At 37.9% G+C, this 27,417-nt stretch overlaps 1 protein-coding gene across 2 annotated transcripts; it reads left to right on the top strand.

Moving 5' to 3' along the window:
• On the top strand, positions 1–27,417 carry LOC131245576 (large ribosomal subunit protein eL20). 2 transcript variants are annotated; one of them, XM_058245132.1, is made up of 6 exons: positions 1–326; positions 2,178–2,256; positions 6,586–6,700; positions 19,928–20,043; positions 20,318–20,381; positions 26,884–27,417. In XM_058245132.1, exons 1-6 carry the CDS (start codon positions 137–139, stop codon positions 27,223–27,225), a joined length of 906 nt encoding a protein of 301 aa, XP_058101115.1. In that variant the 5' UTR covers positions 1–136; the 3' UTR covers positions 27,226–27,417. The 2 variants fall into 2 exon arrangements, with proteins under 2 accessions (XP_058101115.1, XP_058101114.1); XM_058245131.1 differs by lacking the exons at positions 1–326; positions 2,178–2,256; positions 6,586–6,700 and adding an exon at positions 19,563–19,713.

Genomic DNA, 27,417 nt, shown 5'->3' with positions numbered 1-27,417 from the left:
TTAATAAATAAATCGCAGAGCTGAGAGTCAAAGCGCTAGTCTTAAAAACGTCGACGAGAGAGACGATCGCATAATAGATCGCCGTAGAAAATCCTAGCGAAAGAAGGAAAAAAAAACCCATCGATCTCGGAAAAAGATGAGTGAGGAAGAAGGGAAAAGCCGAGGAATCGGCAGCGATCCTCAGCACCACCACTACGGAACGTTTCAAGGCCCGCCGCCAAGCTATCCTCAGCCAGCGATCGGATTCCCTCAGCCGATTCCTCCGCCCGGAGCTGTCGCATCCGCTCCTCCTTACCATTATCATCAAGGATATCAAGCTGTTCCAGGTATCGAATATTTCTTTGCTTCAATCTCCACCGTTCGTTGATGGAACCTCTCTCCGAATGCTTCGTTTCGTTTTTTGAATCGAATCTCGACTCAATTGAGTCGCCTCGGATTAGTAACTTGGGCGAGTCAGGTCACGTGTTCGTGAAGAGGGAAAACGCGGAAAAAGTTTCCATGATCGATTATAGTTTTCTGAATTTTTCCAATTGACAGAAATTCCCCTCTATGTAAGACCATCATCTGCAGGGAACTTACGATTTATGGGGGCAGTTTAGTAAATTCGGAAAAGTTGAGGGGTGTGTGTGTGGCGATCTATAGAAAAGAAAGGAGGCTAGGGCATTTGGGCCAGTACAGGAAATTCAGTTTGCTTTCACTAATGTGATGAAATTGTATTGTGATCAGGACTGTTGATTCGGTGGCCCACCATGTGTATGGTTCATATGTAGAAATTGCAGTGATCAGATAAATCAGACCATCAGTTGTTGTGAGTTTTGCCTGCTGGATGTGGACTGCTGTGCTGTTTCATACGAACCATCGTTTTTTTTTTTCAGGTCACTGATCAATTCAGATGACTACCACAGTCGCATCCCTTTGATTCTTAGCATATGGTCTGTCGACATGGTGTACCACTAAATCAATGTCCCTGATCACGACATGGTTGTGCCATATGTACGATAGAGATGTTCTAGTAAATTCATCATGGAACTCTATGATGTGTGTGCGGCGAAGCAGCATTCCACTTCAACAATCTGTAAAAAGGAAACGAAAGGCACTTGAGGAATGTTAATTGCACATGTTTTTGCAGACAGTTCCTGTGGGAACACATGGAAATGTGTACAGAATCCTGACCACTCATCCAATTGACCTTGCATGTGGGCCGTGGCCCAAAAATAGGTCTGTTTGGTGATATCAAGTAGTTTTAGTTTTCTGTTATCATAGTTCCCATGGGGATACAGAATTCGAACCACTCATTCAGTGGACCTCATATATGGGCTGTGGCCCAGAAATAGGCCTGTTGGGTTATATCAAGTTGTTGTTGTTGTTGTTCTTTCTCCCCATCTATGTATTTACAGAAACCTTTAAGAAAACATATTGTGTGGAAAAGATTGAAATACCTGAAAAGGTATGATTCTCTTCTTTTCTTAGTTAGGCAAAGATCAAAGCACGGTTATTTCCACTTTTTCTTTTTCTTTTTTGTGAAATGGGTGAAGAGGTAGATTTGAATCTCCCTGAATCGGTACACATTTTTAAGTAGAAAATTGGAAAACCATCAGTGAGTCAGTGACATATTAAGAACAAGGGCTAGACTTTTATGGTTGGTTTCACAACATTTAAAATGCTGGTGCCTCTTCAACCGTACAAATGGCAAATCCAGACCATCCAAATTGCTGGCCCAACTGTGAATGGAGCACACCCCAAGAATTATACTAAGAAGATGATGGTAACCATCTAATTTTTCCCTTCCAATTTGGACAACTCACTATTTTTCTTTTAATCATGCATTTGATTGCTGGGAATTATATGGTTAGGATTTTTTGAACGGTGTGATTTTAGAGATATGCTCCATCCACAATATGACCCACAGTTTGGATGGTCTAGATGGCTGCATTGGTATGACGGTACCACATGTGAGGAGGATGAGTCACCACCATTTCAAAAATTGCGGTGAACTATCATAGGAGTCTAGCCCTGAGAACATTGGTCCTGTTTTCTCATGTTGACAAATCCATGGGTCCTTCAATTGTTTAATTGATATGAAGGGTTGCTTTGTTAGATGTATGTTGTTAGTTTCACTACAATTGTGTATTGTCTTTAAAAAAAATGTGTATTTTATCACTCTGATGGTGTCCTAGGTTATGCGGCAGTTGCTGAAGGAAGACCTGTAAGAGAGCGTCGCCTTCCCTGCTGTGGTATTGGTCTTGGCTGGTTTCTGTAAGTTTACTGTATCTTATTCATAATATATCACACAGTGCTTGGCCAAGAGTCCCTTTGGTTCCCTCGGGTTTTTCAGTTTGTCAAAGTGGGAGTTTGGTTCAATAACCCAAATCACTAATGCAATTGGACTCGGGATGTTCCATGCACCTAAAGTGTCCATGGTTCAATAACCCAAATCACTAATGTGATTGGACTCGGGATGTTCCACGCACCTAAAGTGTCCAAAATGGGGAATTCGACTGTGGCTGCACTTGTACAAACTGGAAACTCAAGCTTACTACATGAGCTCTTGGGCTGAGCATCTCTAATTTCTATTTATTTCGTTCTTGCCCTAACTGTTCACTTATGCTATATTTATGAGCTCTTGGGCCTAGCATCATCTACTTTATCTCTATTTCATTCTTGCTCTAAATGTTCACTCATGCTATATTAACCTTTTTAATTTTCAGTCACATTTTATTGATTTTACATGTACTTTTACAGGATTCTCTCTCTTTTCGGATGTTAATTACAAGTTCATTTTAAAAGGACTCTCTTTCTCTTTTTAGATGTTAATTACGGGTTCATTTTTGAACTGTAAGAGTAGAAAACAACTGCTGCACATTTTTATTATGTTTAAGATTTTGGTCAAAACCAGTAAATATATAGCTTTATATTTTGAATGCCAATTATCTGTACAATTCATCATCATCATCATCATCTAAGCGTTATCCCAACTGATTGGGGTTGGCCACATGATTCATTTTCTGCCATTCCACCACAAGGGCCGTAACTTCAATTAGGTCATAGGTCACCAAGTCTTTTCTTACTATGACCACCCATGTCTTTTTAGGTGTTTCCCTTGCCCTTTTAGAGCCGCCAATTGCTACCAACTCACTCTTAACTAGTGTAGTTCTTGGTCTCTGTTACACTTGATCAAACTATCTAGGGTTCCAGTCCTTGCCCGAGTGGTAGACTCTGAGGAGTTTCAACATGAGGTCTTGGGTTGGAAACCCATAGGTGGTGAAATCCCACTACGGCGTGCGTGGGTGTGTGGTGGGTGCGTGTGTAGAGAGAGAGAGAGAGAGAGAGAGAGAGAGAGAACTATCTAAGTCTATTTTCCCTCATCTTATTGCTTATTGGTTCTATTCCCAAATTCACTTGAATGCATGCATTTATAATTCTATCCTTCCTCGTCTTGCCTCTCATTCAGCTCAACATGCTCATTTTGACTACACTCATCCTATGAACATGCTACTCCTTAATTGCCCAACATTTTGCCCCATCAAGCATAGCTAGCCTTGTTGCCATTCTATAAAATTTTCCTTTCAATTTGTGTGGTACACAACAATCACATAAAACTCCAGAGGCACATCTCCATTTTTTCCACCCTGCTTGAATTCTATGCACAACATCGTTCTCAATCTCTCCACTCATGAATAATCAACCCAATATATCAAAATTCAAAATGGTCATTTTCCAGAACTTCTTGGTCAACTATCTTAACTAATTCCTCATTATCACTCCTATTATTACTATAATTGTACTCCTCTATTTTAGTCCTACTAATTTTAAATCCTTTAGATTATAAAACAACGTCAATAAATCTAGCTTTGTGTTTACACTATCACTCATCTTATCAATCAAACCATGTCATCTGCAAACAACATGCATCATGGGATCTCTTCCTGTAAATACCTCGTTAACTCATCCATAACCAATGCTAAAAGGTATGAGCTTAATGCCAACCCTTGGTGCAAGCCTATGCTAATTAGGAACTCACTTCTCTTTTCACTATTGGTCCTCACATTTCTTACTGCTACCTCGTACATATCCTAAATAATGTTAATATATGATCTGGAAACTCCTTTCTTTCCCAGCAACTAGTGGATTAACTCTATAAAGACCCAATAGTAGGCTTTCTCTAAGTCAATAAAAACCATTTGAAGATCAATTATCATAAGCTTCCTCCTCTCCTTATATTTCTCTATCAATTATCTAAGTAGGAAAATAGCTTCATTGGTAGAACTCCCTGGCATGCCAAACTGACTTTCTAATACATTCATTTCATGCCTTAGTCTTTGCTCAATCACTCTTTACCAAAGTTTTTCATAGGTTTAATCCCACGATAGTTAGCACAACTATCTCCTTTATTCTTATAAATTGGTACCACGGTATTTTTCCTCCATTCGTCTGCCATTTTCTTCGATGTTATAATGTTGTAGGACAACTTCGTCAGCCAAAATAACGCAGTATCTCCCATATACTTCCAAACCTCCCTTGGTATACCATCTTGTTGAGGGCCTTTCTTGTTTTCATCTTTCTTTAAACTTCTTTCACGTCAAATATCCTATTCCTATGAAAGTACATATGGATTTTGATGTCATTTGAGTTTATGGTTTTTTCTATCCTTATACTCTTAGAGTCAAGTTCTGAAATAGCTTCTCCACCTTTCATTGGTCTCATTGTCCTTGACTAGTACCCTTTGGTCATTGCTCCTAATGCATTGAACATGATCTGGGTCCCTACTCTTCTTCTTTTTCATTTTTGTAAATTCTTCACACCTTCTCCTGTCCCTAATGTACCATAAAGATCATCATAAGCCTTAAGTTTAGCCTCACTAAGTACTTTTTTATTAATCTTTTTGGCATTTCTATATTGTTTAATATTTTCATTGTTTCTAGTCCCTTGCTAGGCTTTGAAATATGAATGTTTCTCATTAATTGCTTTTTGTACATTAGCATTCTACCACTAAGTTTCCTTGTATGATTGGCTTTTCCCTCTAAGTACTTCTAAAAAATCTTTTGCCACTTTCATATGCACTTAGCCATTTCGTTTGACATAATGTTTACTTCTTCCTCGATATTCCACTTTCCTTTTTCCATTAATTTATTTCTGAACACGATGCCTTCTGTCCTTTTAAATTCCATCCCCTAGTTTTTAGACAGCCATTAATTTCATTCCCTTTCTTCTATCGCCTAATGTAAACATCCATAACCATTAAACTTTATTGCGTGGTCAAACCCTCTCCAAGTATCACCTTGCAATCCTTAACAACACTAAGGTCATGGGTTCAAGTGCCCATGTGGGGTGTGTGTGTGTGTGTGTGTGTGTGTGAGGAAAAAATACTTTTAAAAATAAAGAAATGTATTTGGCTTGTATATGGTCCACTTTTGAAAGTGTTATTATATGTTTCTCTCTTTTTATAGTATGTATTTGCTAGAGGTAGATTTTCTGCACTAGTGAAATCAATGATAGCTTCCCTAACGCCATTTCTTCTTCCAAAATCATATCCTCCATATACCGTCTCATATCCTCTACCTTCTTTTCCTGCATGACCATTTAAGTCTCCTCCTACAAATATCCTCCTCTCCATTCGTAATTTCTTGCATTAGTCCATCGATTTCCTCCACTATCTCTTGATTCTATCCTCTAACCCTACCTATGTCGTATATGGACTTAACATTGATTATATCCTCTCCTAACACAAGTTTTGTTAATAAAATCCTATCACTTGCTCTCTTAACATCTACAACTTTATCCTCTAAATCTTTAGCTACCGTTGTCCCCACCCATTTATATTATTGTTCTTTGTTATATGCTAAAGCTTATATCCATCAGTTTCTCTAGTTTTGGCCCATTTCCACAGGGTATCCTGAACACAAGCTATGTTAACTCTCCTTCATATCCACCAACTCGATATTTTTACTTGTCAATGTTCCTGTATTCCATGTGGCAAGACGAAACATATTCTCCTGGACTTAGCTTCTTTACCCACATGCATCCAGAATGGTGTGGGAACCCTTGCCTACTTCTCACAACAATCAGGTGATATTGTGGCACATTGCTTCCGGGAGACGCCCTAGCCAAACCTTGCCCATTTCTCACTTGTCGATGGTAATCAACCTATGTATAACACTTGATCATAATCACTCTATGTAATAGTCTACCACATTGCGCCTGTGGGAGTTCTATGCTCTCATTGCCAGTCCCTAGCCCAAATAAAGGAGGGTTGCGTTAGTTGGCAGCCAGCATCAAGCTGATGCTGTAACTTCCAGCATGAATCTAAACAATATGACATCCGGACAATTCAGATACAAATTAAATGGTTTGAAATGTAACATATAACAAAGATGAATACCCTTACTGCTCTTCATTTTCTCAATCAATCTTGTCTATGTTTCTTCTTTTTCCTTTTCTATTTTTGATTCTGTATGTTCTTTATAAATATATATATATATATATATATATATATATATATATATATATATATATATATATATATATATATATATATATATATCAAGTTGAATGGCTGGTAATAACATATTGGTTTTGTTTTGTAAGGTTCATCATTGGTTTCTTTCTTGCTGCTATACCGTGGTATGTCGGAGCTTTAATTATCCTTTGCTCCAGAGTAGATTACCGAGAGAAACCAGGGTTTGTTGCATGCACAATCGCTGTAAGTATTCATACCTCCTCTGCAATTCTGTGCAAACTTGCTGAAACATGTGTTTGTATTATCTTTGTTTGTTTGGCTTTCCAGTTTTCCGAGTCAGGTGCAATCAATCACAGCCACCTGCCTGCAGTTGTAACTTTTGAATTGCAGACCTGGTTATACCATTTCGTATGGCCTTGGGCAATTCATTCAGCTCCTCGATCTTTTATGCCTGTGTTTTCAAAGCAGACACGTATGTTCCATGCATTTGTTCGTCTCATGGAAACTTAATCACTTTGACTACATTCATTGCTTCTACATTATTCCATACTAGGTCTGGACTGCCGACAACCCTCACTAGCTTTCACTGAAGAGTGGAGCTCTAGATTGAGATTGCGATCTCTCTCTTGAGAACTGCTGATTCTTCAAGCTGTTAGGACATTGGTCTCCATCCTCTTGCTTCCGTTGCTTGAGATCCTGTAGGCCCATAAAAGTTCCCCAGCACTATTTTTGACTCTCGAGTGATTCTCTGGATACTAATGTTTAATTTTCACTACAACAATATACCGTTTGTTATTGATAAAAGAAGCAATAAGTTATTTCTAGGTACAAGGATCTTACCATGGCAGTTCTGAAAAACCCAATGCGTCATAGAGTACTTTAGGTCTGCATTTGAGTGAACATGTGAATTGAATTGGAAGCATTAATTTCAATCTAGAAAAGGTCTAGATTAATAGGTTTCCTAATGAGTATGTAGTCATCAAATTGCAATTATGTTCCTTTCAAGTCTGATTTGAAGGTAATGTTATTGTAAGGAAGGAAATTATAATTTGGTTATGTCCACTTTATATAATCATTGCAATTCAGTTTAAATTGTGCATCCAAATGCACCCTAAGTGAGGACTCATAAAACAAAACATTCTTAATGGTTAGTGGAGACCAACTTTCTAATGAAGGATTTCTCGAATGGTCCTGGCTCCACATTTGAAGATGTCCCCTCGTATTTTCATTCATTTTGTGGCCATAGTTTACTTCTCCCTGCTTGCCTGTTGCACAATTGGGCTGAAGAGAGAGGATGTAAGGGTAATCAGACTAGATGACTGATGCATTAGGAGTAACCCAAGTCGACATGGTCTTAGGGCATTCATTGAGAATGCTCACTTTTCTACGGTTTACGTCCTCCATGCTAATATTGGAAGTTCATTCTCCATAGATATCCATATCGTAGCTGTTAGAATTGCCAAGAATTGCAGTTTGGCAAAGAAGCAGGGACAATAACAAAAAGTATAAAATAAAATAGAAACTTTTCTCTGCTCAGCATAGGTAGGAAATAAGCTATTGCAAAATGTCAGGGAACCACAAGACTGCAAGCAATAGAAGCTCCCAACTGTATGACGTAAGCTTGTAAATATAATCTTTACCTACTTCTGATGCTTGGGAACAAGGGCTTCCTGGTAGGTTTTTGGGAACGACCATGCTGTATGCCTGTCTCCATGTTCTTAAAAGAACTCTGTTCTTAAGATGCAGTTAGATATGGATGGCAGTAATTTGGTGGTATATATCCCTTTCTTCATATCAGTTCCCTAGTAGGGGGGTTCGAGCCCATACCTCAACAGTAGATGGGGTGTGTTTCAGCAGTGAGTTCTTGGGTTCGAGCCCAGCTTACCTACAAAAGAAAAAGTTCCCTGGAGGGTAATCAGTGGATTTCCATTGGAGAGGAAAATGGACCATATGAGCAGAAACCTACTGATATAATTGTAGTTGGATTGGACAATGAAATGCCAATGGGTGGAGAATTTCATGAAAATCTGTCAAGGGTGATGCAGTTGAGAAAGAGCTTGCTTCAGACAGCCTGACAAATTGAGAAACGAGACCCCTCTCAAAAAGAAAGAAAAATGACACGGGGAAGGGCGTGAAAGAAACAGACGGACACGGCCTGCTACGGGGTCAGTTGACCCTGGATCAAAAGTTACGGCTGATTTACAGTCCACACTCTGAACAGCAATTTCTCCGTATCCGGAATGAACTTCAATCCAAACATGCCTAGGCCCAATTATGTCATGCCCTACGTAGGACTGGGTCCGGATCGGACGGACTGCTTCCACTTCCATTCGGGTTTCTTTTGGTCCAGCTATACCAAGAATGCGTCTACAGCCCGCTCTACATCAAAAACAAAAAAATAAATAAAAATAAAAACACACAAAAACAACCTGAGAAACCAGGTGAGCTACAGGGTGGGAGAGGATGGAAAGGTTCCAAATACTGTTACTTGCAGTTCTCAGAAAAGCTTTCACTTACAACTGCATTTTAGTCTCAGAAAATACATCATTTAGAGGGTGGAACCCAATCAGCCTAAAATGTGTCACGTTCCAATCAATGGACTGTGTGATCTACCTAGTGGGCCCTGCATTTAAAAGTGTTATTTAGGCCTTATGTTTTGTCACTAGAACAGTTTTTGTTGTCCAAAAGCCTGTTTCTAATACACATTGAGGGCCGAAACCATGTTTCTGCCTCTTCTATAGGAAAAATAATATTTAGGACATACTTTATAGCATCATGGCTATATACAATAGAATTCGCAATTGGCATCTCTTGAAAATATCACCAATTTCTTAGGGGGCAGATACATTTTATATAAAGAATCCTACTTATGGTTGAATCCTCATGTAAATGTGTTAATAGGATGATCCTAAGGTCTCATGTAAAATATTGTGTTGCCAGCTCTTTTGTATGAAACGAATCCTTCTTATGGTTGGTTTTGTATATGAAAGGTTAACCACATGCTATTTCCACGCAAGAGATGTACGGGGCTGTCTTTGTAGCTTACCAACCCACCTAGTTCTTATCAATGATTGAAGAAATGAAGGGGATCCATATCCCAAGTCTTAAATGAAATGAATGGATTGGAGTCAGCAGAGAAAAGAAGAAAAGAAAAGAAAAGAAAAAAGACTAACTAAAGCACAAGTGAGGAATCATCGAAATTCTAAAAAATGTCTTAGCAACAATACCTATGGCCTCCCTGACAACTTTTAAACATTGTTGCGACCACTCGGTAGACCACAGTCCACCAATTGGAATGCACAGCTATTTCAGAATTGCACTGTCTGAAAAGGAGTTAATTCACTCTTCTGCCCTCGTTACCATAGGAAAACTTACTTATGCAGTTGGCACCTCCCCAACACCTTCCATAACATGTAGATTTGGTGAAGGTTGTCTTGAGTGCCTTGGACAAATGTACTTGTGCAAACCATGAGATCCACAATGCTTGTTGGTTTTAGTTTGATCCATTACTAATAACTTCTTTGTTCCGTACTTGTTATATTCTAGTCCCTTTTCCCCTTCTATTATTTTTCCTTCTATATATTATAACAGTAGGTGATGTTATCAATGCTTCATCAACCGCTTCGGTAGTAGGAAATTGTGAATTTTCATATTCTATGTCCCAGCTTTGATACAATCTCACTTATAAAATGAACAAAGAAAATCACTTATTGGTCCTGGCATCTTCAAATAACCTCAAGCTTTTTTTCCTTTTTTTTTTAAAAAAAAAAAACACGTAATGATAATGTTGCCGGTTTTGGTATGTTGAAGCATCTACATGAAATAAACAGGCACCTAAGATAAAGTTTCCGAGATTTCCATGTTGCTGAGTTTCTCATTAAGTGCCAATTTTAGCACTATCAATGGGTACCCAGATCCGTGCATAAAAGTATCCAACCAGTTTAACCAGATCTTGATAAGAATTTCATGCCGGATTAATAATTGGGTTGGATTCGGGTCCACAGACTTAAGTTCTGATTAGAAATCAGGGTCAATGTCGGGTATGAGAATATATAATTTTTTTTCACTTTTATCTTTTATTTAATTATATTATTAGATAATAACATATGGAAGACATGTTTCTGGTGTGGATCTAAATCCCAATCCATGCCCAAACCTGTCCAATGATAGACCCGGTTCCATATCTAAAACCCTATTTCAGATCTTAGTTCTTGCTTAAAATTAGATCCAGCGGCACTAGACGAGATACACTAACCTGATCATACTTAGATCTGGTACTTCATATATGGTACCTATATCTGATGCAGGACAATTAACCACTTACTCTAAAAGCTTGAATTGATAGAGCATGGCGAATCAATCCCTTTATCTCGTAGCCCAGGCCCCACATCCCATGGGTTAGGTGACGCAGGGATGAACGTGATGAGGTCGATCACCGTCTTCCTCAAGGATAACTACTCCGAATCCACGGAACTTCTCTGGACTCCTCACAGAGACTTCTCGAATCCACGAGGAAAAGAAATAGAAATAATTTTAAGATATATGAAAAGAAACTTCTTGATTGATTGATAGCTGAAATAAATAAACCTACAGCCCTCTAATAGGGATACCAAGACTTCGAATAAGTTTAGGAATTAAACTATAACTAAAACTCCTTAAAATTTGTTTACTATTTATAGTAAGTGTACTATGTGGCTTAACCACGTTATTCTCCTAATTTTTCTAAACACTTTCCATGTTGGACACAACTCCTAAAGCCCAACAGATGAAGAGTTATAATCAAACTAAAACTTACTGAAAGTAGTAAAAACAGAAATAAACATGGATTTTGACCATTGATAGGATGAAATCTTACAAATTTGGTGTGGGAAACCCGGCATAGCCAAGTTGGTTGGCTAAAGTAGCTCGTCCTACCCCAAAATCATATATGATACGTCGAGTAACTGATTCCGGTTTGCGAGATATGCCTGTTTTAAGGTTCTGACGGTCTTAATGATTTTTGCCTTTGATTGGGCCTTCTCTGATCCATCTTGGACATGAAAGTGTCCGCGGCCCGCTCTACATCATTAGGACCTCAGCCGAATCCCTCTCGTGGGCCCTACTTCACATGGGTTACACTTCACACGAGCCGTCTACCCCAAGTGTGCCCCTGCATCCCACAAGCAGCGCCACTCGAGCCCAGTGTGAAAATGCCCCTGCATTAATATATGTAACTGATAGGACCCAATCTGATTCCCTTAAAACTAGTATCCACCTGACCCTGACCCATTTACACTCAAATGAGTTATCCTCCCTTTCCATGTTGAATTCCCTCATGAAGCTCATTGAAATGCAGCGATAATAATGCATGGTGAATTCTGCTCTGTATGGAATGTATTAATTTAATCAATTATTGTTTGGATTGCATAAATTTATTTGGGTTCTTTCTTCTTCCATTTGCTATAGTCTTTGAATGATTCCAATGCCATATTGTTTGCCCATGAGCAGGCTGTTCTTGTTGCCGTTGCAATCATTCTTGGGGTGACAAAGGGGGCTCACGAATGGTGATTGGAAGCAGCAGGTTACAGAGATTGCTGAAAGGGATGTAAATTCAATACTTGAATTCTGAAAATAATTGGGGTATTTATTCAAATTCTGAACTGGTGGCTTGTATTTGTTTGGACTATCTTGTGTAATTTGTTAAAGTGATATGGGAATTCTTCTTCTTTTCTTCGTTTTTTGGAAGATAACGAGATTCATTAGAAACTAAGGGGCTGTTTGGGTGAGGAATTTGGGGCAAGAATTTTTTAAATCCATGGATTTCAAATCTCCGCTGTTTGTTTTTGTTGGGGATGTGCCAAATCCACTGATTTCCCAAAGCCTCACCTCCATAAATCCTTGTAATTGGGGCGAATGCAAATCTTCACAAGAACTAAAGACGTGCAGCTGATACACTTTTTAAAAGCAAAAATAGTAATATATTTGTAATAAATGCTCTGCCATTACAATAAAAGCTTCTTAAAAATCAATTGATTTGTATTTTGTAGTTTGATTCCTAGATTTCGAAGTTGGGAATTTGCCAAATCTAAACCCAATGCAAATCGTTGAATTTGACAAGTTAATGGATTTACCAAATTCACATTCACATTTCCTTGATCTCGAACAGGCTAAGCAAAAGGGGAAAGAGTTCAAGGTACAAAGATGGGACATGAAAACCCGGGAGATGCCAAACAGAGCATTAGTTGATTAGAATAGCTGGTTGAAGGGGTAAATGAAATGTTTAATCCTCCTGCTAAAACTAAAGTTTAGACTCTAGGGATGACCATTAGCCCCAGTGACTATCAGCTAACAGATCTGTCAATCACCTACATGACAGACTGGTGTCTGAGCTAACACCCTATTTGGCACCTTGGAATTGGGTGTAATAGGAGGTAAGTGAAGGTGAATGCACCAAAATGATATATTTGGTGCTGTGGATTTGGAAGTAAATGAAAACACTTTAGTGTGTTTTGATATCCCTTTATATTGCCATAAATTGGAGGTAAGTGGTGTGAAATGACTTTTTTCCTGCCCTTTTTAAAGATAGGAGAGTCTCATGAGTAATAAAGGCATCATTAGGCTATTAATCTGTTGTACACTTCGTATATTGATTATACCCCCAAAACAATCCAATTATCAGATGCATAACCCAAAAAAAAAAATGTAGGTAAGTTGCTAATTTGTGCTCCTTATGTTTGTGGCCGACCCACGGCTCAGAATTTTTTCATTTTTAGTGAGAGTTTAGATTTCAATAGGCTTGCTACAATTATTCTACCAAATATCATATATCTACATCAATTTGAAATATTATGGCTGATTTCATTAATCAAGTTCAAGTTATTGTGAATATATTGAAGAATTCCATTGCATTCAAACCTGAGGCATTCGACATAATTTTTACTCCCCAAATGCCAACTACTGTTTAGACTACCTATGGATTTGCACGTTCTTTTTGGATTTTTGATCCATCTTCGTTTGAGCAGTGCCCAGAAAGTGCACTCGCCTCACACACGTGGAAATGAGCGCCCAGAAAGTGCACTCGCCTCGCACACGTGGAAATGAGCGCCCAGAAAGTGCACTCGCGTCACACACGTGGAAATGAGGAACACCCGTGCAAGATTAGAGGAGCTTATCAGGCAATAGCAATCAGATTGACATGGTCATCAGGTGGGCCGGACAGAATGCTTAAGAGAAGTTGATTAACAGTTCGAATTCTGCTTGCACACAGCCCTGCAGATGGTCAGATTGGCTGTGGGAACCTCCTGATGAGCGGGACTGTCTTCCTTGGCTGGTGCATTTCAATGTGACCCTCAAGCGACTACTTTCTTTCTTTTCCCTTTTTGATTTATTTCACTCCGTCTGCAATTGTGAGGGGTCCTACCTAATGGGGGCAAATACAGCCGAGATTATTGAAAATCTCGCCAGAAATAGATGTAACGATATTGATACATTATTACGAGATTTTTTTAAATACGGGCGGCAGATTCTAAAGTACCACATTTTTATCGCGATATTTACTCAAAAATAGTAAAGCCTTGAAGAATTGTTATATAGATGCATTTCTAAATTTTAAATTTATCTATCAATTTAAGAGAATTATTTTTATTTTTTTATTTTTCAGCTAGATTTTTTAACTAACATCCTGGGAAAACCCTTAAATTTCGAAGACATCCAGAGAAATTTCAAGACCGCGAAATTGCCGGGAACCAGATATTAGGTATGTCACTATGATCCCACCGGACCAACTTCTGTGCCTTTTGCAATGTGGTCTGATCACCGTGTGGTCCATCTTTGAAAGGTTCCATTTTAAGGTGTGGAGATCTGGGCAAAATAAACATTTAAATGGAGTAGCAATGCACTGAATTATTCTTCTAGCCGATATGGATGGAATGCATACCTTCTTCCTTGCACCAATGTTCAGCACCTTGATGAGGACTAATGAGAGCCGTCCTGGGTTAATACTAAGGAGTTAGTATTGGTAAAAATCGTACTCACACTTGCAAGTATTCTCGACCGATCTTCCTTCAATGATATGCATTCGGTTGTTACATGGAGGCATAGACCCTTACGCAAGTCTTTAGAAGAGCAAATTAATAAATGACACATGTCCATGACTAAACATACTAATTAATGATGTGATGTTCCCAGCATGTTAATAAAAGATCCACCGAGAGAACGTTGTTTATCACACATTTGGTTATGATATACTTGGCAAGACTGTTTCTTACTATCCTTGTAAAATTTGAGATCTTTTCATAAACGTTCACAGAGTCTATAATATTCACGAATATTGATCCAAATATTTGAAATTTGGACTAATATCCAAGCAAATTTGACTATGGTTTAGACCCAAATCAAAAGAAAATAAACATCGGTCAAATCAGGTCTCAAGCTGTACAATAATTGGAATCAATATAATAGGAAAGCTTGATGACCCAATCTTATGGTCATGCTTCGATTTGGATCAAGAGTTTGGGAGATCAAGATCCGGTGAGTCATGTCCATCTATCGTCGCCCGCACTTCAAACTATCTAAGACCAAATATTCAAGTGCAAGAAGTGAGCCAGTGGATGAGTGGCCATGATTGATTTCGAGTTTGGGATCAGCCTTTGAGGTTCCTCGGATAGATTCCAAATCTAACTAGTGGGCCACAAAGATCTCTATAAAATGATCATCTATGAGAATAAAATCCTAGAAGCTAGCAATTTTAGATCAATCTAAGAGATTTTTATTTGGAATACATGTAGATAATGATTTAGGATCAACAAAGAAACTGACAAGGGTCTTGTCACATCGACAAGTTATCAAAGTTGCACGTGAAAAAAGCTCAATGCCTTATGCCAAACACATTAATCTACTTTTCAAATTATTGTTCTTTTACCTTAGCATAGTTTAGCTTAGTTCTAGCATAAATATCTACAACCTAGCAGCTCCCATTACAGTATCATGGAATGTATGTGAGAAATCCATTCCATCCATCCATTTTTCGAGCTCATTTTAGGACGTTCAACCAAAAATGAGGTGGATTAAAAACTCAAATGGGTCACACGAGGGAAAATAAGGAAAAGAAGTTCATATTGTTGAAACCTTCTTAGGCTCCACCTTGATGTTTATATGCTATTCAAACCGTTTATAAGGTCATTCCCAATTGGATGAAGTGAAAACACTTAAAATATAGTTTGATACAAAACTTTTATGGCCATAAAAATGCTTCAACGGTGCTCACTTCCTCTTGTATAGCACGCTTAAGTATTTGATAAACTTTAATTTTAGTCACATGTCCTTAAATGACCTCGCAAAAAGGATGGACAGGGTGGATTTCTCAAAAATATCTCGGTGGACTCCATCCAACATCAAAGCCTTTCGCAGGAAATCTGCATCCAGGTACTACTTATAGGGGTGTACATCGAGTCGAACCGAGTTGAGTTGGCCTCAGCTCGACTTGGCTCGGCCACTAGCTGACCTCAGCTCGAACTCGGCTCGACTCGGTCCTCGAGCCTGACTGGCCAGCTCGGCTCGATTCGGTCAACAGCTCAGCCAATTCGAGCCGAGTTCACCATTGCAACATTTTCACAAACACCTTAACTGCACTTTCAAAATCTCACTGTATTTGAGACAGCAACAATGATTTTACAGGTATTTTATCAAACACCTTATAAGCAACATAACAATCAAGAAAAAAAGGGTGTTGGTTTCATATACATACCTTCCTTGCCACCGGCCACACTTTTTTGAGTCATTTCATCAAACACTTGGTGAGCAACATCAATATCAAAGTAACCTAGTCACCGAACTGGTTCGATTCGAGTTTGGTTTGAGCTGGGTTTGATCCGAGTTAAGTCAAGCTGGGGCCAGCTTGAACTCGGCTCGAACTCATTTTTGAGCTCAAAAAATCAGCTCGACTCCACTCGAACTCAGCTTCGAACCGAGTTGAATTGAGCGAGCTAACCGAGCTATCTTGGTTCGTGTACTCCTCTAACTACTTAGACGAAAACAGATTGGCTAGTATACCACACACCCTATATAGCTAGTGTAGATACATATTGTGCGAAGAGGAGCACTGACGCTCATCGAGCTCCAAGTTGTACTAATGATTCAAAGGAGATAAAAGTTACATGGCCCCACAATAATGTATTTATTATATCCACGTTCTTCATCCATTTTTCGGTATCATTTTAGGGCATTATATAAAAATTAAATCATATACAAAGCTCAAATGGACCATGCCAAAAAAAAGCAGCACCGTTAAAAAATTCATAGGGCCTACCATAAGGTTTTTTTTCCATCTAATCTGTTAATAAGGGGTTTCAATGATAGACGTTTAATCCCTCACTGCTTTTTGTAGTGTGGTCCACTTGATCTTTAGATCTATCTTATTTTTCTGATCAAGCCTTTAAGACGAGTTCTCCCAATGGATGGACGGTTTGGATATAACACATACCTCGTGATGGCACCCACATAACTTGGTAACGTCAATACACCGGATATATTGGTACACCAGCCAATCCGCTTCCGTGCGGATTAACTACTGACAGGTTTGAGTTGAGAGATTCGCTACCGACGACCAAGTTATGTTGGCCACGATGATGTACACTGTGATGTAGGTGATTCATCTAAACCGTCCATTTTTTTGGAGATATAATTTTAGGCATAAGTTAAAGAAAGAGGCAGATCCAAATATGTAGTAGACCCCACCACAAAAAACAGTGGGGAAATTGATGCCTACCGTTGAAACCTTACTAAGGCTCACCATGATTTTTATTTGAAATCCAACCTGTTCACAAGTTAAAATAAATATGAAAGAAGTTAAAAAACAAATATCAGCTTAATCAAAAACTTTTGTGGCATATTTAAATTTTTAATTGTGGGCGTCACTCTCCTCACTGTTTTCTGTGGTGAGGTCCACTAGAGCTTTGGATTTGACTCATTCTTTGTATCTTTATCTAAAATTATCTTTCCAAATGGATGGACGGCGTGGATACAAAACATACATCATGATGGGCCCCGCAGAACTCGGTGACATCACTTCAGTGGCGAGTCTCGCTACTCAACCTGTCGGTATCCAATCTGCGTCCGGGAAACGGATTCGCTACTCGCCTGCCACCAGCCAATGGCCGGTGCTGGGTGCTATGCCGGCCTACAATGATCTATGTGTTTCATCCTGTCCATTTATGTTTCTAAATCATTTTATGGTATGAGATCAAAAATGAGTTATATACCAATCTCAAGTGGACCACATTTCAGAAAACGGTGTTGAATGAACATCGGCTATTGAAAACTTTTTGGGAGCCATAAAAGTTTTGGATCAAGCTGATCTTTCTTTTTTCCCATTCATCTTAGATTATATGACCTAATTAACAGATTGGATGTCAAATAAATAGTACTTTGGGCCTTAGGAGAATTTTAATGGTGGATATCCAATCGCTATTGTTTTCCTAAGGTGTGGTCCACTTGAGATTTATATTACTCTAATTTTTTGTATCAATACCGAAAATGATATTTAAAAATGGATGAATGGAATGGATGAAACACATACATCGTGGTGGGCTTAGAGAAGTGCCCCACATTAAAAGTTGGTGTGTGTACAATTGGGAGGGAGAAAATCTCTCCCGCAAAGGATAATTTTGGATTAAAAGGATAATAATCACATAGCGTATTCTTCCTTCCCTATAGGCTAGACTCCCATCATGGAAAAATTTTAATAAAATTTCTACATAAAGTACTCTAATAATGGAAAATTTTCAACTTGAACTGGTGGAGTGCTTTTTTTTCTTATGTGTTAACAAATGAAATATTTTCCAATATTCGTGTTAAATGCAAAAATTCAACGTTAACAAAAACATCCTAATTGAATTAGGTTTTCCTAACATATTATTCTATAAATATGTCATTTTAATTACATCTTGCTTTGCATGTGGACTGCTAGTTTCATTTTGTTCTCAAAATGTTTATCTCTTCCGGCATGTGTGACATGGACCCCAATCAGTAGTAAATGGGTTACGAACAGGAGTGGATTGAGTGGGGCCGGTCTCACTCAAGACTGTCCAACTCTTACTGTGGGGCTCACATTGATGTGTGCATTCTACAGCTACAATGTCATTCATTTTTTCATGTCATCTTAGGAGCTAGTTCAAAAATGAAATAGATCCAAATCTCAAGTACACCATATTATAGGAAACAACGGTAATGGGCCATTAGAAACTTCTTTGTGTGATCCAACAGTTTTGAATCCATCTAACATTTGTTTTTTCTATTCATCTATGTTTGTGTGATCTTGTGGACAAGTTAGATGGAAAATAAACATTATAGTAGTAGGCTGTACAAAGTTTTTAATGGTGGAGCATCCAATCACCACTATTTCCTATAGCATGGTCCACTTGAGATTTGGATCTGACTCTTTTTAGTGCTCATACTTAAAAAATAATTTGGAAAAATGGATGGACAGGGTCTATGTAGAATATATATGTCTAGGTGGGCCCACGGTAAGGGTGAGGCCAGGCTCCACCTAATCCGCTTAACATTCAAATGGGAAAATATAGATTTTATCAATTTTTGGGCCTACATGGGTAGCGCCCAAACAAACTTTGGGGCTTGTGTATATCGTGCTAGGACCATTCTAGGCAGGGGCCAGGCTCAGGCCTAGCTTAGCCCTTGACTTTCAGGCTCAGCCCAATCTGGCCCATTGGACACCCATGGCCTCAAGGCAGTTTGAGTTCATGTTACCTCAGTCCGCGACATAGGATCCAGCGTGCGTGGCCAACCACTGGGGCCCACATGCTGAGATGGCCCGGTAATTTGAACCGTCCATATTTTATTTACTACCTCAAATAAGCTTTTATCCTATGGTCACACTTCGGCGATGATTTTAGATTTTGATTTCTATGGTTGAATGCTAGCCATTGAAAATCTTGTTTTCATTGTTCTGAAATCATCTACACAGAGTGATGGTTGCAATCATATATTTTCTTATGATCGTCTAGAGAATAATTTTAATAAGATGGACGGTTCCGATCATCGGACCACACATCACGTGGACCCCATTGGGCGGCGACGTACGCTGGATTCTTAGTCGCGACAAAGGCGAAACAAAGTCATGCATTTTTAGGGTTTTGGTTTTCCCGCATCCACGCCTATAAAACTCTCTCAAGCCCTTCGCCGCTCTTCCTTCCATAGGGGAAAGATTTCTAGGGTTTCTGAGATCTATCATCCTCCCAACAACAGAAATGGTGTCCTTCAGGGTCAGTTTTTCCGATTTACCACCGTATCCTTCTCTCCATTTCTAGGGTTCTCGCCCAAACCAGATATTTCAAGATCGCTTCTATTATTACCGAAATGTCGCTTCGGTTCTTGTTTTTTTTCACTCTGTCGACTTCTAGGGTTCTTAAATCTTGCAATTTCAGGGCCTTGATCTGATCTTTTCGTTGTTATTTTTGCTTTTGATGTTGTATACAGTTCCATCAGTATCAGGTGGTTGGGAGAGCTCTCCCTTCGGCGACCGATGAGCATCCGAAGATTTACCGGATGAAACTGTGGGCCACGAATGAGGTTCGCGCGAAATCCAAGTTCTGGTACGGAATTTGAAACCCCAACGTTGAATTGTGTACTTTTATGTTGATTTAGGCTGCGTTTGGTTGCAGCAAATATCATGAAATTTCATGACGTTTCATAGTTAATCAGTCTAATTTGGTGGAAAATATCATTCAAGTTAGTGATATTTCTTGCCACCAAACGCTGTCTTATATTTATCCTCTTTTTTTTTTTTTTTTCGACGCTCGGACCCAGGGATTTGTAGCTAATGCCATTTTGGTAATACGTGATGGCTTCTGTGGTTCATTTGGGTAGGTACTTTCTGAGGAAACTCAAGAAGGTTAAAAAGAGTAATGGGCAAGTGCTTGCCATCAATGAGGTATGAATTACTTCCTCTTCTTGGATTATGAAATTTGATTCTTCTCTGATATGTGTTTTTTTCTTGAAATGTGTGTGCTTTGGGCATTTGTGTATTGCTTATGGTTAACATTACAGGCTTGTTGTTAGTAGTGATGGTCGGGTTTATTTTTAAATTATTTGTTTGATGATGTACCATTTGGATGTGCCTTGGATCGCCATTGGATAGTTTACAAATTGTGGAATGATGAATATCGGTTTAGCCATGTATTGATTTTTTTTATTTTTATTTTTTGAAGAAAATGCATAATGAAAGGCTGCATTTTGACAGGTTGCATCTGTGCTACTTCATGATGCATCCATACCATACACATCTATTAAAGTAACATTCAGGCCACACAAAATGGCTGATTAATCCAACTGTCTGGATTGTCTTGGTCATATGCCGGAATCAAATGTGTGGTGACAGATCTGGATCACATTAACAATCAAGTTAGATTGTGGCCTCATGTGATGAGTTAGACATTCTACAAGCTCATGGGGTCTGTCAATTGATTAGTTGTTGGAATTAGAGTTAGTTTATGACTAGCTCATCAAGACCCCATTTGTATTTTTAGAATTTATTTTGTGGGTGTCTGCGGGCATCAAACAATGTTGGGATGACACAAAATTGCTGTCATTTGAAAGCTTGTTAGGTTATGTTTCAAATGAGCCAAAATATTATGCTATTTTGATATCATTTAAGTGGTTTCTGTCTGATCGGAAGCCATGTATGTCAGGATCAGGGGACATTTTCGTCTTTTTAAATATATTTGGAATAGATAGGATTAAAAGCGTGGATGGTTAAGATTATATATATTACGATTTCCTTGCTTTGAAAAAGTTATACAAACATGCAAAGAATCAGGTTATGTCATATGTGAGCTTACCTTTGTTTCATGTGTTGTCTAGAGTAGAAGTGTGGAGGAATGTTGGGATTATTGGCATGGCAGATTGCAGTCTGTTAGATTTCAATGAATGTCTATGCACAATCATTTATATTTACTTATGTTGCATCCGTGAATGTATTTTATGGCTTGGCCTTCAAGGAAATAAAGGTGCACCGGAATTGAGATTCTTTATTCTTGATTTGGCTGTGTCATTTTTACTCGGACCTGATTTCATATTCAATATGGTGATGCGTGCTAAATACCTTTCTTTCAAAGTATTCATCTTATATTTTCTTTGTTTCTAGCTTGCTTTTATATGTTTCCTGGAAACTTTGAACATATGCTATTGCTATGCATCTAAAAAGAATGCAGCCAGGAAGTTGATAATTTTTTTCCCTTTAACTTTATTTTTTAACGTTGTTGAGCATTCATACTTTTACTGGGGGTCATGTTCAATCCATCAACAACAATGTCCGGTTGGTTGTACCTTTTGCTAGATCCTATTATTTTTCTGTATCTCTAGCACAACTTTGGTGGTGTGACATTTGTTTAATCTGGATGTTCCATTTTGTCTATTATATTTTTTCACTCTACTTTACAGCCTTACAGCCTTGTTTCCCATTGTAATTGCTGCCTTTGATACCAAATATTTGTATGTGCTCAACCAATCTGGCACGAGACCGATACTAGTACTTGGTATTATTTAGGACATTTGCCTGATATTTTTTAATTGAATCTTATTGTATTAGTTTTGGTTTTTCCTTCTCTCTTTTTCTCTTTTGCAACATGACATTTTTCATTACATTATTGTCCCCATATATGTATGGATGTAGATGCTATATAATCAATGCATGTTTAAACATTGCGAACATTAACAGTTTGATTGATGCTAAAACACCAATAAATAATATGTTGTTCGATAAAACTATGAATCACTAGCTCAGGTGGTTTTGGTAAAAAAACAAAAATATTTCAATGTAAATAGCATTACACGTATGGGGTGCTCTTATGCACATTTCTATCCTTAACCTTTTGAGATGTGTTCCTCTTCTTGGTACACCTATCCAATGTTGTCAAAATCGTTATCTTTTAACAAATTGTAAAAGAGGTTGAGTCATATCGAATCGCAAATCATACTGTAAATTGTAAGTTTTTTCTGATTATAAAAATATACATATAAAAACAAATGATAAGTAAATTAAAAAAGATTAAAAACTCATCAATTATCCATTTCCCATCAACATGTACCGAAAAAGTAATTCCTATCATGATATTATCAATTGAGAAAATGTATATGGTATACATATCATGATATTAAAGAATTCTTTTCTTTTTTCCTTTGTTTTCTTTTGTTGTCTTTTGAAAAATTTACCTTAAAGAACATAAAAGAGTCCTGAATAATTTTATTCTTTTGTACCTTTCTTAAGTGTGCAATCATGTTAGAAAAAATGGCAATCAATTCCATTGTGAATAGTATCTTGATTTCTTTGTTTTGGGTTTTTGAATATCAAAATCCCTAAATTTTCTCTTGCCTCTCTTTCAAAAGAAAAAAAGAGAGGATATATTTAATAGTGGAGGCCTTTTTAATGTTTTATGAGCAAAATGGTACAAAGAAGAAAGAAAAAAATTGAATAAAAACTATAAAATTTGATTTTAAGTAATTTTGGGCCCATTTATGTAATCTACAATTATCGTACGATTCATATGATTCGATATGATTATCATACGATTCAATGCTATTCCTACGATTATTTGGAATTTGCGATTTGGGTGTACGATTCAAATTGTACACCCATATGATACGATATGAATTGAATGGTACAATTTTGATAACACTAACCTATCCATATGAACATCCTTATTTGGGTATTCTAGGTCTTTTGTTTTCATGAACCAACTTTCTCAAGATTTTGTTTGATATGGGAAAATTTTGATATATGCCATAGAAATTCCACATTAAGTGATACACCTCAGTTACAAAAATGATACATGCCACTGCTTGTTGGTATGCCTTGCATTTACGCATTTGATCTTAACGTTTAATGCAAGTTGAGAAAAAAAAAAAACCAGTGCCCGCAGAACATATTCCAATGGTTGAAAGGTTGGGCTCCTGGCTTGGAGATTTTTGCGACATTGCTCTTCACTTGACTGTTTGGATTGTTGAACCATGGTTCGAGAGGGGGGGTGAATAGGACAATGCCAAATAAAACTTATAACAGCGGAATTAAAAAGAATATGATAGCCAAAGTAAATCACAATGCAGGAAAGTAAAACAGCCTCAAAATTTAGATCTTGAAAGGTTGATACAAATGTTGTTCTAAGGACAACCTTACACCAAAAACCAGAGTTTATGGTAGGACAACCTTATTTCTAGAAAGATCTTTGCATCAAATCTCAAACCGAAGAGGAATACAGAAATAAATGCAAACTGAATTAAAATAAATTGTAATCACAAATGTATTGTTCTAGGGACAGCCATCATAAAAATGGCAGGGCAACCTTGCTGGAATAACTTTTAAAGGAAATTGAATATCAAGTTGATAAAGGAATAACAGAAAATAAATTCTAAACTATTACAAAATTCTCACAATGCTTGAATTAAATGATTACAACATTCACCACCATACATACATCCCACAAAAGAATAATTAAAGATCAGAAGTATAAATCATTCAACCACAACACAAGGGATTATAGTGGTTCGCCTGTGTGTTCACCAACTGTTAAACAACAGCCACACAGAATGCTACTCCACTCCTAATATCCTCACACAGGGGATATTAGCGTTCACTAACAAAATAGGTTTTCCCAGGTTCACCCAAAACCTTTACAATTGTGTCTTTGTCTGTGGGCTTACACAATTAAAAAACTCCACTTCTGAGTTTTCCTGGCTCTCCTCAGATAACCAATACAACAAGATTTTTCTGGCAAATCTTGAAAGAAACCAAAACAGAAAGGAATTTACAATTAAATGTAAAATACCTGATTATCTCCTTCGTTGTAGCAGCCCGGTAGAACCAAATCAGAGTAGATGATTGAATGTCCAAGTTCAATGTCCAGTACTCAATTACAATGGTTCTAATTCTAATAGATTTTAAATTAAACCAAATAGGGCTTGCCTTAATTGATTTTGATTCCAAAGAAAGGGAATAACAATTCCTCTTATCAAATTAGATTGGAATAGCAGAAACAAAATCAATTAAATAAAGTTAAGGAAAGAGAATATTAAATAAGCACACTTAGCTTAGATGGAGCACAGAATTATCTCTCAGAAGTTCGACGAAGATTGGCTTGAATGGATTAATTCATTGGCCAACAAATTCTTGGGATGACATACCACACTTGACATTACCAATTTATAATTTCCAGAACATTCCAATGTTGGAACAGGCTATTTATTTAACCTAGGTGAATCAGACTTCGGGAAATAGTGTAGCATTTCAAATCCCTTGGATGCATCGTGTGTCAAGTTGGCTTTAATTGTATGTGCATTAATGAACTCTATTATTTTACTCAATATCTGCACATTATCTAAAGGAATGGTGCATGCATAATCTCAAGTGTATCTTGCAATATATGTCCTTGACCTGAAACTATTTATACTTGACACTTATTTGACATGAGGCCAACTGACTCCTGAAAGCAACACCATACCTTGTATCTATGTGAAGTGAACATGTGGGGTAATCTATAATGGAGAAATGCTACATGCAATGCACTTGGGAGGAAGGAGTTGATTTGCAGATTGTGAAAGAGGGGGAAGGGGAAGCAGTTGTTAAGAGTAGGTTGTTCTTTTGGTGTGCTGGATTCTTATAATAGTCCATTTTAAAAGTAGTGGTGACTCTTGAACTGGCATTGCATGGTTGTAGGCCAATCCAAATCTTCCAGATTGCTGACCTAATCGTGGATGGAGTATATCCTAAAACCTACACCAAGAGCATGATAATTGCCATATAATTTTGCCTTGTAATTTGGACCACCTACTATTTTACTTATAACGAGTCAGTTAATAAACATCAATTGGATGGTTGTTGTTGCTAGATCAGTTGATTTTAGAGATATGCTCCATCTATAATGCACCTAGAGTTTGGGTAATTGATGCATGTATATGGTACCTTTTTTAAGTTGTGGAATAGAGGGAATGGGAAATAGTTTGAAAAAATAGCTTTCTTTGGCGGAGAGATTGGCTTGGCATGTGATGGGGACATTAGAGGATCTACTTGTGTGTACCAGAGATGGAGGCGACCACCCACACTAGCGCAACTCTCTGTAGATGGTAGATGAGTTTCAGATGGGGCCCGCGGGGCCACTTTGAAGACCCCAATGGAACTTGAGAGAAAAAAAGAAGAAAAAAAGTCCATTGAAAAGGTGTAGTTCCTATTCTTTTAAAGTTTGCGAGAAAACCCTCCATTCCAATTGAATTGTGGAAGGGTACAAGCTTGATTGGTGGTGGAGTTCTCCAAAGTGTTTTTCTTCCTCTCTCTTCTCCAACAAGTTACACCATTTCACTTTTCTTCTTCTACTTCCCTTCCAACTCTAAACGCATTAAAACCCAACCAAATCCATGTCCTTTCTCTTTCCCCCTACCCATCCACACGTGAACACGCACATACCAAAACCCTACTTAATTCCTAATTCCCCAAATCTCAATCCCAAAACCCCAAAATCCCAACGAAGATTTGATTTTTAAAAAAAATGAATCCATTCCCCAAACCTGATTTGATTGGTGTCATTGCTTTCTCACGTGGTCGTTGCACTACCCACGCTAAATTCGAAGTCCCTACTTCCAAGTGGGCCACTCTCGTAATACTTTATATCTTCGTATGTGATAGCCTAGGCCCTTTCTTTGCATTGCTAATCTGAATTTTCTGAATTTATTATGTGCATATGATTGATTTTATATGTTGAATGCTGAAATCGATGCATCCCAGGTTAGTTTTACTCATCCTGCATCAAGATGGGATTCAGCCCTTTCTTTTACCTATAAAAACCCTTCTGATGTCCTTCAATAATGTTTAGTTCTAACACTACAGAAGATTAATGCTAAGTTCTAACAGCACAGAAGGCTAACTGTGTTGAAAGTTCTGTCCATTGCTGCTCCTCTTATATATAGAAAAGATGTCATAAGAAGCTCCTAAAACAGTGGAACTACTAACATATGAAGACTGTTAATAAGAACATTGATAATGGGCTTTAGGTAAAGCTTAGTGGCTGCATGATGTCAGCATGTAGAATGACTATAGATCTTTTTTTTCCCCCCACCCCATCTCAGTCCTCAGAGTATTATGAGTTCCATTAATGTAGTTTCCTTTTCTGTTACTTCTTTGTGCTACATCTATCCTAGAAGTTTTTAGATTTTTTATGTACTACCAAATTTATTATGAATGTCAATGTCTGGCGAAATCAAATCTTGTTGTCAGTGCTTTGTAGTTTTTTTCCAGAAATCTATGATGCCGATGATTTATATACTACTGAATTTATTATGACTGTCAGTGTCTGGTGAAATCAATTCTTATTTGAGTGCTTTGTAATTTTTTTTCCAGCAATATATGATGTGGCTGATTTTTATTTATTTTTAATGAATTTGAATTGCAGATTTTTGAGAGGAATCCTACCACTGTCGAGAACTATGGAATTTGGTTGCGGTACCAGAGCAGAACTGGTTACCACAATATGTACAAGGAATACCGGGACACCACTCTTAATGGTGCCGTTGAGCAGATGTATGACGAGATGGCTTCTCGCCATAGGGTAAGGTCTCCTTGCATTCAGATCATCAAGACAGCTACCATACCTGACACGCTTTGCAAGAGAGAGAATACCAAGCAATTTCATGATTCCAAAATCAAGTTCCCGTTGGTGTTCAAGAAGGTTAGGCCACCAACTAGGAAGCTTAAGACAACATTCAAGGCATCGAGGCCTAATTTGTTCATGTAATTCTGATCAATGATGTCTACGACTTTGTGTTGCCAGATCAGATTCGTTGAAACTATTAGAAAGTTGAGATGCTTCCAAGTTATTTGGGATTTTGGTCTCTATGGCATAAGCTTTTCTTTATTGGTTTTTATATTTTAGAAATTTTAAGTGTGGTTTAAGACATGATGGTGAAGGATATTAACTTGTTTTTTA

This window comes from Magnolia sinica, chromosome 5, assembly GCF_029962835.1.
Source record: "Magnolia sinica isolate HGM2019 chromosome 5, MsV1, whole genome shotgun sequence".
Taxonomy (NCBI): domain Eukaryota; kingdom Viridiplantae; phylum Streptophyta; class Magnoliopsida; order Magnoliales; family Magnoliaceae; genus Magnolia; species Magnolia sinica.
This window is presented reverse-complemented; position numbering and strand designations above follow the sequence as displayed.

What these genes read in the sequence shown, in the direction of transcription:
- LOC131245576 (XM_058245132.1), top strand. Translation starts at nt 137, where the DNA reads ATGAGTGAGGAAGAAGGGAAAAGCCGAGGAATCGGCAGCGATCCTCAG. An exon ending in TTGTTGCATGCACAATCGCT is followed by an intron (nt 6,701 to 19,927) that starts GTAAGTATTCAT and finishes TGTTGTATACAG; the next exon opens with TTCCATCAGTATCAGGTGGT. An exon ending in CGCGCGAAATCCAAGTTCTG is followed by an intron (nt 20,044 to 20,317) that starts GTACGGAATTTG and finishes TCATTTGGGTAG; the next exon opens with GTACTTTCTGAGGAAACTCA.